Genomic DNA, 18,971 nt, shown 5'->3' on the forward strand with positions numbered 1-18,971 from the left:
AACCTCTGAGCAAACGATTGCTAAACGTACAGAGAAAGAGGATGAACACTATGAATGCTCAAGTCAAGCGTATTCTGCAGTGCGCCGTTACAGGTATTTTGATAAAAGAATTTGAACAACATGTAAGAAGCGTATAAATTATTAAACAGTAAAACACTAACATTTAAGAAGTAAAGATACATTGAGTACTACTGCAGTGCTTTCAGGTATACTACATTTTTTGTTTGCCCATTACGTGCATAAATGTATAAATTTTTTGGTGTACCTAACCGAGAACACACGACATATAACTGACCGTGGGAGAAGCATGGATTTTAAACACGCATTGATTTCATCTGCTGGTGTCCCTCATGGAATAACTGGTAATGTTTGACGAAAATCTCCTGCGAGTAAAACGACAGTACCTCCCATTATTTTGGTAGGATCTCTGAGATCTTGCATTATTCAGTTAAAGGCTTCATAAGCTCTTTTACGTGCCATGGTGCACTCATCCCAAACTATTATCTTTGAATGTTGCAAGACTTTTGCCTTTCCAGAGCCCTTGCATATGTTGCAAATTGGATTTTCGTCTTGAGCGAGGTTTAATGGTAATTGCAATGCCGAATGTGCTGTACGGCCTCCATCTAATAATGTAGAAGCGATTTCCCATGACGCTACAGCCAGAGCTATGTCACCATTTGCTCTCTCAGAAAGAATCAGGTTTATTAAGAATGTTTCTCCTGTTCCTCTGTGGTCGTATGTAATTTCCGTTTCAAACGCTCAGACGTAATTTCCGTTTCAAACGCGAAAAGAATTTTATATATATAGATAAATTTAGTCGAACTCTGTGAAGTAAATTGTTAAATAAACTTTTGTGTAAACTTTTAATGTATGGAAAGTCAATTCATGGTTGAATTAATCTACTGTATAATTTTCCATCCTTCAGAACACCATCCAGGATATTCATGATTAACCAAACATATTCTATTCATATCTTTATGTTAACAGGTTATTTGTGGTGAAATACTCTAAGCAAATGTCAAAATGTATTGGTCTCTGTCTTTTAGGAATTTACTGTTATTAGTGCATCTGGAAATAGGACATTGGCTAGACAGATGTGTATTACTTCTTCTCAGACAATATCTGGGGTGAGACACCAGTACATCTTTATACCCGTATACGTCATGTCCTCTGATTATCAGACAACTATTCAGGAAGAAGAGTGTAGAACTCACATTATTTTTATATCTGCATAAATACAAATGTTGTGGTCTTCCAGCAGTTGAGACAAGCGGTTCACTCTTGCTGATATCACCGTGCAACAACTACATCACATAATAAGACAATTATGAACATTAAACCTGGCAAATTATTTCAACATATCAATAATGTACAGTACATCTTCTAAATATCATTTAAGAAAAGTTTTATTCTCTTAGCTTTGAGTTTTTCCAGGTACTCATATTTTTCATTCCACATTCCAAACGTGTACATGTACGGATAGTCGGCCTAGAGTGAGTGAGTGTGCGAGTGAGTGAGTGAGCTCTGGGATGGGCTGGCCGATTCAGGGTTTGTCTCTGCCTTGCAGGCTGTAGCCCACCATGACATGGAAATGCATCACTTAATAATTAACTAAAGACAGAATTTAATAAATTATAATAAGGTCATTTTTAGAAGACACAAGCAGCAAAAAATAAAAACGAACAAAAAATGTATCTTGAATAAGAAGAAATTAGTTGTATCACAAATAAATATTTTTTTAATTATTTAAAAATGATTATATTCACCTGTGCATTTGCCTGATACAAAATGGTAGATGTCTAAAAAATCCATAGCAGAGAAAAGTGATTCATTCTGACTAATAGTTTCAAAAGGAGGTTAATCAGATACTATTGCTTAGATTGTTTGAACAGAATCCTTCCTCTGTTTCATTTGTGGTGTTCTCTGGATTTAAACTCCAGACTGGCATACTGCACTTCTGTTAGCACCTGTGCAAAAAAAAAAGAGAAATACTGAGAAAGGCAGGACTTTTCAAATCCACAATAATACTTCAAATCTTAGAAAGTTATGAGTTTAATTTTTCATGCTTTAATTAATATATTTGAAATGTTTACATTTTGCTTGGTGTTTCAGTGTAATCTTTTTAATCTTATATTGTTGTTTTTATTACTCCCTGAAACCATAAAAGTGAATTAAACTATTCACTAAATAGATTGACGGGTAGATATTACTTTTTTTATACAGTGTGGCATGTGACTGGGGGTGGCACCCAGCCGGGACGCCCAGGAAGACAGGAGGAGGGCTCATGCCTCCTCCAGACCACGAGGGGGCGACCGCCCTGGTTCCTTCGGGGGCCACGGGTGTAGGGCTTGGAAGCCCAACCCTGTAGGGGCCCATGGTCTCTGCCAGGGGGTGCCCCCATGCCTGAAGGACCCGGAACCCCAACACTTCCGCCACACCAGGAAGTGCTGGGGGGAAGAAGACTGAGAACACCCGGAGGGCTTCCGGGAACACAGCCGGCACTTCCGCCACACAGGGGAGTGTCTAGGGAGTGTCGGGGATCACCTGGAGCCCATCCGGGTACTTATAAAAGGGGCCGCCTCCCTGCAAAGGAGGACTGGAGTCGGGAGAGGAGTGGACAAAGTTTGGAGGCAGGAGAGAGGAGGCGGCCTGACGAGCAGGCAGAGACTGAAAGAGAGCCTGGACTTTGGGGAGATTGGTGCTGGAGGCACTGGGTTTGTGCACTACGGACAATATAAATATGTTTAATAAACGTGTGGTGGACTTAAAAATGGTGTCTGTCTGTCTGTGTCCGGGCTATTTCTCACAACAGTTTTGCCATTTTATCATCTCATTTATAAAATTATTTGGCCAGCATTTGTAAGAAAGGTGCTCTAACAATAATCTTTTTTTTTTTTTTTTTTATTTTTTAGTCCAAAACAGTTTTGATCTAAGAACTTGCAAGTGGATTGAAAATAATTTGACAAACATTATATCGAAAAAACACTTCCTGGAACTTTGCAAAAAATCATTAATGATGCATTTCATTTTGGATTTAAGATTAGACTTCCTTTATCTTTAATTCAAAATTGAAAAATGAAAATATTGATCTTACTTAGATTACATTAGATTTTAGAGACTTCCTAAATGGAATTAATGCATGATGACTGTCTATAAACAGGACTTGAATATTATAGATTTTTTTCCTTTCAGCAAACATGACCACCAAAATAACTCTCAATATTATTAGTATAACTAATTCCCCTAAGTAAGATAACTTCAATATAATATTTTGACTAGTGAGAGAGAGGTTAGGAGCATGTGCTGATACAGTGCATTGCCACACCCACCACATGACAAACAAACTCAGGATCCAGATTTTTACTAGAAACTTTATAAAAGAAAAAGATGTAAATATCAGCTTAAGGCATAATTCATCGGCATTGTTGTATGGTATGTTATCAATTTTTAGTATCTATTGAAATATTGGAAAATCGAAATCAAATACCGTGCTCTTCTTTTTCACATTCCTGGATTTCACTTCCATTTCTCCAGTATTTTGTGTCCCTGTCCCTAAGGGATTAAAAGAAAAGTAGTATTAAGAATACAATTTAAACTGTTTTCCTTGACATTAACCGCCAAGTCCCAGCACCTTGAAACAAGAATGTGGGCCAAACAAAGTTTCTGCTAAGTAAGTTTGAGAAAGCTGCATTATGTTAAAGAGAAAGCATACATAAAACTAAAACTCCAAGTTAAATATTGTTACGAATTTCTGATAGCCATTCTGTGAAAATGCCTTCCAGTCTTTATTTCAGCACACAGTATCCAGAGCTCCACTGCACATCTGAACATAACACAACATTCTCAAACCCACTCAGTCCACTTCAAAGTCAAGGCGACAGAAGCCAATCCCACCCAACGCTGGGTGCAACACATCAATAAAGAGTACCCTGACACACACATCCATACTCACACTTACATGGAGCTGATTTACCACCACATGTGTTAGGATTTACTTTCAATATACATTTTGTACAGGTTTGTTTTGAATTTTTCTTGTGTGAATTTTTCTTCAGTGTTGATGAATCATATTGTGATAAACATTTATATAAAAAAACTATTCAACTTTAACATCTTTTACCTAACAGCATTTTCTTTACTTTGGGCAATGCAATATTTGTGCTTGGCTATGTTCTGTTGCTAGCCATGTTGTTATGCAGAAAAACTGGTGGTTGTGACCTGCGATGTCACCGTTTAGAAGGTATGGAGTTCAGCTCAGTACCTTCCTGGTTATCTGAGTTTGTGGACAGAAACATTGATTGTTACAAGTGCATTTTTATTTATTGATTTCCTGATAAAACCCTTTGCTTCAATTCTTCAAATCTAGATTTTTGTAACTACTTTAAAGCTTAAGGATAGATTGAATCTGATTTAGGGACTTAAGGATTGTCCCCTTTCACATCCCAAAGGTGAGCATGTTATGTAGGCTGATGACTCCACACTGTCCTGGTATGAGTGAGTGTGTATGCCTTGTAATGCACTGGCACTCCTGCGGGGCTGGTTCCTGTCGTGCATCTGATTCTTTGGGATAGGCTCCAGCTTGCCAGTTCCCTGAATTTGTATAAACAGGTTTCTTAAATGAATGATTTTTTTTTTGCTCTCAAAATCTGTTTTTAAGATGGCTTAACACACATAACGACTAAAAGCTGAAAAATTAACTTAAAGTTTAATCTGCCTTCTGTCTAATCTGAAGATGAGTATGTCTGTTTAGGTTATAAAACAGTTGTAGGTTTTAATTCTCAAATTTTCAATGTAAAAGAAAGATTACAGGATTACAGGATAAAAAGATTATTTTGAATTAAATGGGTTTTATGTCCTTACACTGTAAAAACTTACCAGCATTTTACAAAAGTTAGCTGTAATTTTTCACAATATCACAATACATAATCTATTGTGTAATCACAGCAGGCTTAGTCATCCTCCATCATAAGTTACTGTAAAATTGTGCTTGGACTGGATTGTGTTGCATTGTGGGACATTCTCAGTTTCTGCTTTTTCACACTGTTTCACTTATATGTGTGGTAAGATGACAGTTAAAAGAAAAATTCTGGCATCAAGGAGACTGATGGAAACTTGTTTGATTTCATACAAACATTACAATGTTTTTAATTCGCACAGAGAATCATAGACACAAAAGTGTAATTGAGGTGGACAGGAGAAGAGGATTCAGGAACTTTAAAAACTCAACTTGATTTAAATTTTGGGGAAAATAAGTGAATACATAGTAAAAGAAATCCCTGTAAAGATACTTCACATTGACTGTGTATTTTCACAGTCAAAAAACTGAAATACAATAAATTGTTAAAACAGTGATTTTTATATATGTATAAATGCACATAAACTTACATTTAAAAAGACTTTTATCTGTCAGTATTAATGAGCTGTTCCAATATTCAGGACTATTTTATGAATAACTAGGGGGCTCCGCCCCCTGCTTGCTTCGCTCGCCAACCCCTGGTGTTGGGAATGAGAAAGAGCGTGATGTATGAATGAGATATAGAATAGTGTGAAGGTGTAGATGATGCAAATAGAAAGCAAACAATAAAGTGTGTGGCACAGTGTAAAGGTTTATTGGAAAATGTCTTTGCACACGCCGTTTAAGTGTAAAAGGTAATTCCAGGTCAGAACTTGTAAGGTCAATGAAGATGGTTATTGTCGTGATCAGAGTCAAGTTTGTCAGAGCTTAGAAAGAGTTGTGTCTCTCCAGGAAGTAATGCAATGACTTGGGTATTTATGTTTTCCACATTAATATTTTTTGGACATAATATAGTGCGTTGTGTTAAAAAGGGCATTTGGTCTAATGAGATTGCTGTTCCAAATCTGTCTGTAAATAAGTCGGCGCAGATAAAGGCTTGAGGAATTGTAATAATATCTGGGTGAAGTCTATCTGTATTGGTGAGTGTACCATCTCCCAGTTGTAATAACCAATTGTTATGATCTGGATGTGGACATCGCATGTTTTGTACTAACTGTATCTTTTGAAAGCAATGCCAATTGTCTGCGTATTTTAAGGTGCACTGAACAATAGCTGAGTGCATGGCATCTGGAAGAATAGCTAAGCACTGTCTAAAATCTCCTCGTAATAAAAGTACCTTTCCTCCAAAGGGAAGATTATTATTCATAAACGTTTGTAGAAGTTTATGAATGGTGTTGAGTAAGTGAGTGGATGCCATTGTACATTCATCAATAATTAACAGTTTTGCAAGACGGATGTCATGTGCAGTGCCACTGTTAATGTTCATAGTGGATATCGATTTGTAGGATCTAATGCAGTTCATAAAGATTTCACTTTCAGGTACATCGTTAATTAGAAGCTTCTGTAGATATTCAGGATATGAATGTAAAGGAGGCAGTCTAATTTGACCGTTTTGATAACAACGTGTAAATTCATTACTTGTATTGCCAGTTGTTTCTTCAGGGAAGTGAACTGAATGACAATGATTGCAAATGACATTCATTAATCCCAATGAATTTTCCTGAATAGTGGACTCATTATTGAACGCGTTGTCATCCACCTTTATTTATTTTGTCCCTTCGCTGCCGTTTCTGTATGTCTGAGACGGGAGGTGTTTCGTTTTGAATCCGTGCCTGTTTAGATGTAGCACTTTGAGACGCGTGCTGTATGCGTCTACGTTCAGTGTGTCTGTCCATATGCGCTCGTTTCTGATAATGTGTTAGTTGAGCTTTGCGTTTATGGAGCCGAGACGTTTTTTCTTCCGGAGGTTCAGAAGCGCGTTGTTAGCGCCGCTGTGTATTTTGTTTATTCATGCGGGTTCGTGTGTTTGGTCCCGTTATCCGAGCCGTATCGTTTTGTACCTGTGATCGTGTATTTATGACTTGTTTGTTCTTCAGCGTGAGAAATATGGATAAGTAATAAGGAGGATCGCACTCACTGTTAATATGGAGCCTTTTCTGCAGTTGAACGGTTAATAGTGCTTCAGAGTGAGGAGATCCACCTATGCTGCATAGTGGGAAGGTGTTGAGATGACGTATGTTTAATACGGACGGGCACTTACTGTTAATATGGAGCCTTTTCTGCGGTTGAATGGTTAATAGTGCCTCATTGTAATGAGATCCACCTATGCTGCATAGTGTGAATTGTGTTTGGTCCCGTTATCCGAGCCGTATCGTTTTGTACCCGTGATCGTGAATTTATGACTTGTTTGTTCTTGAGCGTGATAAATATGGATAAGTAATAAGGAGGATCGCACTCACTGTTAATATGGAGCCTTTTCTGCGGTTGAACGGTTAATAGTGCCTTATTGTAATGAGATCCACCTATGCTGCATAGTGTGAACGTGTTGAGATGACGTATGTTTAATACGGACGGTTCATTTAGAAATGGGGCTTTGTGTGTAGATTTGTGCATATTTGCGTAGTTGATTTGTTTCAGGGTGCACCGTTCCAATGCGATGCAATATTTGTCCACATATGCGAAAGCAGTATGGGCCATTGCCTTTTGGTGGCCTGATATTTACTGCGGTAGATGCAAAAGCAAATGAACTATTGTAGGATCTAATGCAGTTCATAAAGTTTTTACTTTCAGGTACATCGTTAGTTAGAAGCTTCTGTAGATATTCAGGATATGAATGTAAAGGAGGCAGTCTAATTTGACCCTTTTGACAACAACGTGTAAATTCATTACTTGTATTGCCAGTTGTTTCTTCAGGGAAGTTAAGTGAATGACAATGATTGCAAATGACATTCATTAATCCCAATGAATTTTCCTCAATACTGGACTCGTTATTGAACGCGTTGTCAGCTAAGTGGCGCAATCGTTTAGCAGGTGTCTGCGGACGGTTCCTTTAGAAATGGGGCTTTGGGTGTCACTTCTTATTGATGTTAGTGTGTTTGTGGGTCTGAATCGTCGTTGTTGTGAACGTTTCGTGTGCCATGTCCGTAGTCTGTCCCGTTTCGTCTGTAATGGGCTTGGTGTGGCGGTCACGGCTTCTTTTTTTTGGTGTGGTAGGAGCTTTTTGAATCCTCCTCTTTGTGTGCAATGGGATTCGTGCGGCGCTGTGTGCTTTGCCGGCGTCTGGGGGGGATATTGGTTGGAGGGGGTGGTGGGATTGGTGGGGCGCAAGTGTCTTCTTTCTTTTTGTGTGCCAGGGGATTGTTGAATCCTCCTCTTTGTGTGTGCCGTCCGTTGCTTTGGGTGCGGCTTCTTTTTTCTTGTGTGCTAGTTTCGTGTGCAATGGCTTTTGTGCGGCGCTGTGTGCGTCGCCTGCGTTTGACTCCTTTTTTCTGTGCTGACTCCTTTTTTCTGTGGTCGCGGCGCCTCATTTCTTTGACTCCTTTTTTCTGTGCTCACTCCTTTTTTCTGTGGTCGCGGCCGCCTCTCGCGGTGCCTCATTTCTTGGGGCGCCTGCGCAGTACGTCTTTTTGCGGCTACGGCCCATGGCCGGATGTCCCTGCGTACATCCGGTTTAGCATTCTCGGTTTGTTTACAGTAAATTATTGGCTACTGAATTGTCATACTGTTACAGTAAACATATCACAATTTATGAAATTACTCTAAATTAGAAATGGTTAATTATTGTAATTCAACAGCAGCATACTGCTATATCACATTAATTTTCTGTCTCAGTTTACTGTGAAGTGTTGCATGTTTGTTGTAATATACAGTAATATGTTACAGTAAAATACTTGAAAATTAATGCAATTAGTAGCCAGTACTTTACTGTGAAATTACAGTCATGTTTTTACAGTGAGTTTCTCAAGTTACAAACAAAATGGTAATAAAAGTACCTGATTTCCTATGTAGCAGGCAGCATTGTGTCACCACAGTTATTAATAAAATAAGAAGCAGTAAGGAGACTCCAGCAAGAGCAGAAAACCAAGCAGAGCATCCATTCATAAAGCCTAAAAAAAAGTTATATGATTTAACAACAAATTAAACTTTTTAAATTATGTACTGACTTATACATTTGCAATTTTGTTTAAAATGCTTCTTCATACAAAAAATTTGCATACAGAGAGTTGAAACTGGTCTAGTTGAGACTGTGAATGTGACTGTGTGTGTACATTCTAGAACCTTTTCCAGAGCTGGTTACGACCCTTTAGCTGATAATGCCAGATTCTGTATGCTCCCTCTCTGACCTTGATATTAGAATAAGCAGGTTTGAAAAATGGATATCATCATTTTACAATAGATACACTGTAACTAGGAGTACACAGTTGGGGCTCCTCACCTGCATTGTGTGTCACTGTCTTGTTCAGAGTCATGCCATTTGTTGTTTCCAACACACAGGTACATGGTGTTCCAGATTGCCAAATATCTGCAGGAATAACTACCACGTTCTGAACGAACTGCGTACTGACATCTGTATTTCCTTTTATGATATTGCCACCTATGATCCAGTAAAGATGAGGATCATCAAAGATTCCTTCTGACACAAGGCAGAGTAGCAATACTTGAGACAGAGATTCATCATGAGATTCTAGGATATCCATTGAAGTGGGCTTGGCAGGCTGTTCTAAAGATGAAAATACACATGCAATCATTTGGTGACTTCATTGCACAATATTAAATATTAATATTTAAATGCTTTGTGGGTTTCTTTGTGGGACAGAAAGTATGGCACATGGAAAATAATCCTTTCATTTCCACTTTTTAATGACTTATCAAGGAACTAAAATTTGTGGCAGCATATTACAATTAATCATGTTATAAATTAATTTAATCGCACAGCACCTTTAATCATAATTTTATTTCCTGTTTTCCACCAAAAGAGCAAATAGTGAGAAAAATAGAGAGAGTAATGTTGAGAGACAGAGCCTTTTTCAGCAGCATTTAATTTCAAAACTGGAACCAAAATAGAAATTATTAAAGGGGCTGCAAAGTTTACAATATTTAAATGAGATCAGTTGTTAGTTCATGGAGTGAATGGGCCCTGGCTGTGGTCAATAAAGATAAATCTGACATATCTGAAGTGGTTCAATAGATTTTAAATACTTCCCTTGTAAACAGTACTGTGCCATGTTGTATTATAGTGGCTTCAACCCAGAATAATGTCAAGGAGGCCAAAATAACGAAGAAGACCATTATTAGTAAATAAGGAATGATAAAGAAAGGGGATATCAGGTATAAATAACAAAGGTAACAAGGTACACCAGCAGTCTTGCAGAGTCTTCCTAATACAGGTTCACTGTCTGTGACCATCTGTAGGATGTCGTGTCCATTTGCCTATGTCTCAAGTAAAATCTCTTGTCTTTTTCTGTTCTGCTAATTCTGTTTTCCCTTTGTACTGCCAGTTGAGTGCTATATCAGCTCCTCTCTGGACTTCACACTCAGATGATTTTTGATCAAGAAGTGGCTTTAAACCCCCTTTCTGGAGTCATCTCTGGGCCCAGCTGTAGAATAATTTCAGGGATGGCCCTATACTTGCACCAGGGTTCAGGGTACAGTGCCCTATAGTGAACTTTAATGTCTATGAACACTCTAAGCCTTCTCAGAAGGATCTGGTCCTTATAGCAACATCAATGCTGCCAGTTTCCTCAGAAGTACAGCATGGTCTGATATCGCTCTAAGCAGGTCCATGAGTCCTCTGTTAGTCTAGAGGTGTTGCCACCTTTCTTTATTTCATCTTAACATTTCTTTTTCTGTCAGAGTAAGGTTCACCAACCTCAAGAACGTCTAACTCAACTGTCATTTAAAGTCATAAAGAATCATATTCTGTTTTCAGCAGGGTTTTCATTCTCTTCCTCTGAAGATGGGCCCCTGTCCGTAGCTCTTTCATGCTATAACACACACAGCATCGTGGTAGCATCCATGTTGATATAACTTCCCTTTTCCACCTCTATTCCACACCACTTATGTTTGAAAACCAGGCTTTTAATATGCCTCAACTGCATTAGCAGAGGCGGTCAGAGTTTCCACAATAAGTACGTTATAGTATTATATAGAAGCTTTTTCATTTTGTCTTCTTTATTACTTTATATTTTAGATCACTATTACTTTTTTTTCTCTGAACTCACTAGAATATTAGTTCAAAAGTCAGATTAGACTAAACAGTTTCAATCTGGACTCTTACTACAAAATGCTTGCAGCATTCTTCTTCTTGATTGCTCATATAAAAAGTATGCAAATAAAATAAGGATATGTAGTGTTTATGTTTAAAGATTTGTCCTCTGATTAATTAATTTGAAGTTAAAAATATCCCGAGAATTTGAAATATAATATTTTTTAATTGAAATACATCATATAATGCACTTAGCAGTATAATATGCATCAGTTCATCCGAAATTTCCGGTCAATTTTCTAAACCTCATTTACAACACTTACAAATTACAGGACCACAGAGGACTGAGTAATATGTTCAGCAAAAAGAAAATGAGAGGTTATTTATGAATTCATAAAATAACTGTAAATTCAATGAATGAGGGGTGAACAAAAATCATAAATAAGATTAAATAAGCTATACATTTGCAATGTATAAAAGATTACTTTTATTATGGTGCAAGTCAAAAGGCAAAGGTAAAAAATGTTTCATCTTAAGAAATCCACATGTTACATAAGAGGCCATCTAGAGCAGGGGTAGGCAACGTCGGTCCTGGTGAGCCGCAGTATGTGCAGGTTTTTGTTCCAACCCAATTCCTTAACGAGAACTCAATTATTGCTGATGAAGCACATATTGCTTAAGTGACATTTTAATGCTTCATTTTAGTGGTCTCGCTTGTTAAGGTTCTCCAACCTTAATTGCTTATTTCAATCTTAAACTGCTGCATTCAGTGTTTTAATTGCTCCTTATTAGCAATAAGATGTAAAAGACAAAGCCGCCAGCAGTTCTCCAGCTAGCTTTTTTCCAATTACATCTGTGTGTGTTCATCATGCACGGTTTGATTTAATAAAACACTTAATAGAAAAATGTGACAGACTGAAAATGATCTGTTTTAGGCTTCAAATCATTTGGATGATATCCTTGGAAAGGAGAAAAATCTACGATATAAAAGCCTTACATTGCACAGACTAACAAGCCATAAAATTAAATAAGGTCTGAGATTGGCAATGATTGGTTTCTAATTAAGCAATTGGGTTGGAATGAAAACCTGTAGCCACTGCGGCTCACCAGGACCGACATTGCCTACCCCTGTTTTACATCTTATTGCTAATAAGGAGCAATTAAAACACTGAATGCAGCAGTTTAAGATTGAAATAAGCAATTAAGGTTGGAGAACCTTAACAAGCGAGACCACTAAAATGAAGCATTAAAATGTCACTTAAGCAATATGTGCTTCATCAGCAATAATTGAGTTCTCGTTAAGGAACTGGGTTGGAACAAAAACCTGCACATACTGTGGCACTCCAGGACCGACGTTGCCTACCCCTGATCTAGAGAATAAAGACATGAGAATTAATAAGCAATTCTGGGGGCTTATTTCTTAGCTTTAGTAGACAAGTTATTATGAACACTGGAAATAAACAAAATACAGTATATTTGTATGTCTCAATAGTCATCTCTGAAAACTGAACACATTGCTTTATATGGTGTGATTTCTCTCAAAATCCTAGAAAAAAAAATTTAATAGCAGACTTATAGATGCACCCATCTTGGTAATGAGTGAGTTACAAACATCTTACAAGTAGCAATCAAAGCACCCCAATAAAGGCTGCACAACATTACAAGAGCTACACCCGTTGTCAACTTATAGTTTTAAGGACATTTTAATAGAAGAACAAGGTGCAATCTTCGTAATATTAGTTTTGGTTACAAATTATAAAGATACAGTATGAATATGCAAATAATGTGCTGTTTTACAAAACATTTTGCATGCCACTTATCCATTTTAGCAGTTTGTTGCGGGGAACTGCTGTATTGGAGGCAAGGAGAGATCCAAACCAGGACGGAGCCCCAAGTCCACGGCTGGGCGCTCTCCTGTCACTCAGATCGGGCCAAATTAGGGTTCACTGTGAAGTTAAGGTACGTGGACCTTAGCAGACAAACGCTATGCTAACTCTACGTACTACGTCAGAAACGAGATTCAAACCCCAGCGTTTTGAGCAAATGAATCAAACAACGTCCGAGACGGAACGCTCAAAATAAATGTGGTAATTTGTACTTTGTTGCCTTCTTTACAGGGTATACGTGATTACTTGGTTTGTGAGCTTGTTCTGACAACCTAAGTTGCCTTTTTTTGTCTTCTTTGTTATTGAATGTGCCTGAATGTGTGTCTTTTAACTGGTGATCTTTGGTGTAGGCTTTGGAGACTTGTTTGTCAGAACACAAATAAGCCTTTTTATTTTATATTTGTAGTTCTCAAAATGTGTTATTTTGACTAGAGTAATCTTAACTAACGTTCAAACTATCCTCGATGGTAACAAATTGGGTCCGGTGTAAAGTCAGCTGTTCTGATTATTTTATTTACTTTCAGTTGTCATAAATCTTGTACTTACCTGCCACCAGCACAACGGTGCCGTTCCCGAAATAGACTTTAGAATCGTTCGCGATGGCACAGTAGTAAGTAGCAGAGTCATTTGTCTGCAGGTCTGAGATTGTAAGAGAGCAAATCTTCTGCATTCCTTTCGTTGTGTTATACTTTTTGCCATCACCAAGCAAGGACAGAGTAGGGAATGATCGTGGTACCTTGAACCACACAACGGTGTAGCAGTAGAGTATGGTATCCTCTATGTTGCAGTGAAGGGTTACGCTGCTCCTGGACTTCTCGATCACAGAGCCTGGAAACTGGTATACAGATCCACCACCGGCTGAAACATTAATTCAAATTCACCTACTTTAACCATAAAAACAATGCTTATTGATTTTTTTTTTTGCTGCACATGATTTGTATTGACATCATTCATTTAAACGAATACTGTAATACACATTTTTGCATTTCGCGTAAAGCTGAGACCAAATCTAAATGAAGTTAAAATGTATTAAAGCATTCTTTACCACTCAGCAACGTCAAAGAAAGTGGAATGAGTTTCGTAAAAAATGGTTTAATAGTTCAGTCCACCGTAGGGTGAACACACAGGCGTAGACACACACACTAGGGTCAGTATAGCACTACCAGTCCACCTAACCTGGAGGAAACCCACGCGCAAATGTGGAGGAACGTGCAAACGTGGAAAGTGAAACCGCCAACGTGTCGCCTATAATTATTATAAGAATAAGAATAATGTATTCCACAATACATTTTACTGTATTTATATTGTAATTGAAACTTAAAACTGGTACAGCATTTTAAAGCGAATGTTTAGGCAAATATCACGTGAGCACGTGAAATCGAAATCTTTTTTAAATATAAAAGCCTATATCCATCATCATTGGATGCGTGTCAAGTAACAGCGACACACGTAGATTACATTAAATTCACGTCATGACAGTTCTCAGAATATTAGAATGCTATAATTTATTAATCAGATTATATTATTTTTATGATAAATGCATCAACACATTTGTAGGATAATATAAATGTTAATTTAATTTAATCAATTTTAACAGTTAACAATTACAAATGTATAAATCGATAATATTTCTGTTTTTAAGAGTATTGAAGTGTATTTGTTCAGAGGTTATAGCTTTACTTTAACCACCGATTGGTTCTTTTGGAGAAAGTAAGGCTGCAATAAAGAAAAACCTTTTCTCTTTATCAATTGAATTCTTCGTCTGTGTTTCCGATCACTATACAGAGAAGAAGAAAAAAATGAGGAGCCTCCAAATTTAAATCCTTTCACATTCATTGGGTTGCCACTGATTATTTCTCATTCACTATTTCGGGTCTTGGAACCCACTCACACCTGCCCTAAAGGCCCTCTGCATCAAATAAACAGATGATTTTTCACATACTAAAGACTTTTTACGGATATTGTAGCAACGTGGCCGGCCAGTGTGTGAAGAGAGAAAAAACAACGAAGTGGCGGACAGCTACTGGGTTATAGCAGGTATCCCCAGGGAGCAAATGCCTTGATATCTGTAACTGTAAGCACATCCGCCAAACCGCAACCTGATGGGACACAAAGGTCAAGGCACAGCTATATGGAAATATCCTTCCACTGTCATGATGAATCGTCTGGCATCAGATTTTCACCTCAGCCGTGTTGCGTATTAAATATTTTGTATGCTATCCGATACGGTAGAACTAATTATTTTTGGTATAATGCACCTATAAATGCGCGATCCGTTACAAATTTACTTTAAATATTATTTTAGAGTTTTAAAGTGAATATATCACTAGAAGTAGTCATACATGCAAATGCATTTTAAATTCCTAGCCTACAACGAATGTATAGAATCTATCACACAGTTTCATTTTCCTAGCATTTGTTCTAATTAGGGTTGCGATATTTGTTTGGAGCCAATTCGAATTACATATAGATGCAAAAGACAAGAATGAACCAATACATTAGAATATGAAACATTTGTGACATCGCAGAAAAAAATAAGTCTTTTATACATTTAAGTGGGGTACTTTCTAATCTCAAAACACCATATAACCAACAACTGAGATTTTCTAACTCCTATTTTACGCGCATTGTATATTTTTAAAATATCGTCGTAGCCGTTTTTAAGCAGTGTAATACAATCGATGGTGTTTGTCTAATGTCTATATCTATTTATCTATCGCAGTTTGCACAATATAATTTATTCATTGTGCTACAGTACATGCGGTTTAACTAGATAAATTACAATCGTTGACTTTTAAATTCGCTTTGAATTTGTTTTAAGCACGTTCATCATTTCAACAAAAACATGAGACGTGCCATATTAGTAAAATCACATTAAAGTCATAGTTATTGAATGTAATCAACGATTAATGTTATAGTTAAAATTTCGCTGATAAAAGTTTGCCATATCTGAAACGTTCTACTTTTGTTTGTTTGTTTTCTGTTTATATCCAAGAACCTATCGTAATATTAGTGGGTTAATATTATTCCACTTAAGGAAAAAGAAGCAGCGCGAAAGTTCATTACAAGTTCGAAGGGACAGGGCTCAGGATAATGTTCTACAGAGAAAAAAGATGAGGATGTACACTAATCACAGCTGTAATCTATAAATAAACAGCAATTAAAGTCCCGTACTTTTCTTTAAATACTAAAAAAATATATGGACATCCATTTATGAAGAAGGCAGTGGCCACATTTTACGCGAATTTGCATTTTCTCATTTCTTCTGTTTGCCGTTTTTTTTTTAAATTGAACATTATTAAATTCTTTTTTCCATGCCCCTGAATTTGATTATTAGAGTCTGAGAATATGTTAGGTTATTAAACACGTGCCTTTGATTACTACTTAATTTTTTTTCTATTTAAATAATACAAAAATAAACGTTCGCAAGACAATATTTTCGTTCTTTCTAAATGTGGAACTTAGCGCTTTTGAAATAAAATTGTTTACAGTACCTGAAAAAGCCAGAAAGAAAGTAATTTGGTGAAGCAGCATGACGGAAAGAGCATCCTTAAATGTGCAGTCAAGGTTTTAGCGAACAGCGGCTCTGGGCATTTCTGGTTTACACCAGCTGCTCAGACTGCAGGGGCTGAGAAATGAGAATTGAAAGCTGAGAACTGGTTCTATAAGCACAGGATGCGTTACGGGAGGATTTGTATTCAGTGGTCGCCTGTCTTATCTTTAAAAATAATTGAAATGATAGTACTGCAGGAACTGCGTAATGCACAGAGCATTATCTATCTATCTATCTATCTATCTATCTATCTATCTATCTATCTATCTATCTATCTATCTATCTATCTATCTATCTATCTATCAGAGAAATTTATAACATGCAGATACAGTAAGTATTAAGTTTATAGGTTAAACCAACAGAGTTTTATTCTTAAAAATTTAGAGTACAGTATATTGTTAATTTTCACTATGTATTTTATATTATACAGTATACACACACTTTCTTTCATCATTTCCGTTTGTGCTTCTACCAGATCAAAGTCAAGGTACAATATCCTATATCCCTAAAAATAAACAATTGTATGACAAATATGTCTAATGTCTAGGCTTACTTTTTATTTTTACATTTTATTTCGAGCTACAAATTGATATTAGATTTGTTAGGTTTTTTCCTATTGTGGATATTTTAGAAATGTTCCACAGTTTTCTAATATTTTGAGATAATTTCATTTACTTCAACAATAAGTAAAATCTAAACAAATAATGCAAAAGGATTGTATTTAAATTGGGTTTTGATGGGTGATGGTGGTGGGATCAAGGTGATCATATAAGCCCATCTGATAAGCCATCTTGCGTCCAAAGAGCCTAAAAAGAGTTGAGAAGAGATGTGGAAAATGCAGGCCAGGGAAGGAAAAGAAGGTCATCTCCTTTCTCTTGACCTACACTATACCTAAAAAAATCCATCAAATATCTACTTGCAAATTGTAATCATTTAAATATGTTACCAAGACAACCCACACAGTGCATATACTGTAAGAGGGTCTTTCCAGGTTCAGACCAGACATTCATTGTACTATTCTCTCACTGGGCTATGTTTTTCACTGTAGTTGGGAAATATTATTTGATTGTCTAAGAATGTAATGAGATAGAAACCACAGGGAGAAAGGCTGTCATATATTATTGATTCTGTTATGGCTTACAGAGAAAGTCGTTTTATGAATGTAACTTATTTTCACCTCAAAAATTATTATTTATTCATTATTACATTCCTTAACTTGCTCAGTCTGATTCAAGGTGGTACACTGTCAGAGCCTATCACAGGAGTATCAAGTAACCCACGCAGAAAATGTGTAAACTTCATATGCAGACAGTGACCAGGCATGGCGTTCAAGCCAAAGACTCTGTGAGACAGAAGCCCTGTTCACTGACTGTTTCATATAATGCTCAATAGTACAAGGGTGTTGTACCGTGTTAGCCATTATGAATGTAGTGAGAAGTCATGCAAAATTATACCTTTTATTGGCTAACTGAAAAGATTACAATGTGCAAGCTTTTGAGGCAACTCAGGTTCTTTCTTCAGGCAAAATGTAATCAATTACATCCGTGTTGCCTCAGAAGCTTGCATATTGTAATCTCTTTAGTTAGCCAATAAGAGGAGTCATTTGGCTTTACATCTCGCTATATAATGCTCAGTAAATTGTGAAGTAGAAAGTCCTGACTGGCTTGAGAAGGACATGGTTTGAAGTGATAAATTTTTCTTGGAGGTGACTGTAAGGGTCTCTACAATTTATAGATAAACAAATAAAAAGAGAGTATGAAAACACACTTGATGCAAGTCTCGTCAAAAACTATATTATTTTATAACTTTCTTAAGCATTTGTTATATATTTGCAATGAATGCTACCTTACGTACAGGCTACTCTGACACATTCATGTTAGTTCTTAAGGCCTCCTATGAGTCTGAAGTGAATTAAACAGTTTTGCTGTGGATATTTTTTTAGACTCTCAGTGAGCTTTAGCTTACTTCTCCATATTAATTTAACATCTATTAAAAAAAAACTCACAGTTAAATGTGCATCATACACGGTTTTGCTCGAATTTTTCTATTTTCTATTTTAAGCACATTGTCTATGAAAATAAACCTTTGCTATGTAAATGATTTTGGAGAGAAATTTGTTTCCAAGGCTTAGAAGCAACAAAATACATCTTGCCACAGAAGGCCTGGTGACCAAAACAAACAACAAGTGTGAATCAGTTTCCAACCACTGAGCAGGTACAAATTTTACGCCGTATAGCCAATGACGTATGGTGCAGACCACATCAGAATAAATGAAGGAAAGCGGAAAAAAAAAATAAAAGAATGTTGCACTCAGTAAATGTAAATGAAGTTTAAACAATGACCAGCAATCTTAGCAAACAATAACTTAACACAACAAGGCTCTATTTATATAATAGTTTAACTTGTAACTGTTTTATATTTTGTGTGGATCACTTGTTTGTTTTGAGGTAAACAGGTGCTTAAATAATAAGTTTGCACCATTTTAAGCAATAGAATTGTCCAGTGTATAATGCAGATTATAACATTTTAAGA

At 36.8% G+C, this 18,971-nt stretch overlaps 1 protein-coding gene across 4 annotated transcripts in view; it reads right to left on the bottom strand.

Annotated features, from left to right (window-relative positions):
• LOC114642738 (uncharacterized) overlaps positions 1-16,499 on the bottom strand; it is a 93,683-nt gene extending 77,184 nt beyond the window's left edge. The window contains exons 1-6 of one of the 4 annotated variants that reach the window (XM_051922974.1): positions 16,381-16,499; positions 13,433-13,744; positions 9,231-9,515; positions 8,788-8,901; positions 3,488-3,552; positions 1,904-1,967 (exon numbers count right to left, since the gene is read on the bottom strand). In XM_051922974.1, coding sequence (XP_051778934.1) covers positions 1,908-1,967; positions 3,488-3,552; positions 8,788-8,901; positions 9,231-9,515; positions 13,433-13,744; positions 16,381-16,420 — 876 coding nt within the window. In that variant the 5' untranslated portion in view covers positions 16,421-16,499 and the 3' untranslated portion in view covers positions 1,904-1,907. Of the gene's footprint in view, positions 1-1,903; positions 1,968-3,487; positions 3,553-8,787; positions 8,902-9,230; positions 9,516-13,432; positions 13,745-16,380 lie in introns of those variants that run through there. The other 3 variants (XM_051922975.1, XM_051922976.1, XM_051922977.1) reach the window with 3 other exon arrangements.
• Positions 16,500-18,971: the final 2,472 nt, after the last annotated feature.

This window comes from Erpetoichthys calabaricus, chromosome 2 (genome assembly GCF_900747795.2).
Source record: "Erpetoichthys calabaricus chromosome 2, fErpCal1.3, whole genome shotgun sequence".
NCBI lineage: Eukaryota > Metazoa > Chordata > Cladistia > Polypteriformes > Polypteridae > Erpetoichthys > Erpetoichthys calabaricus.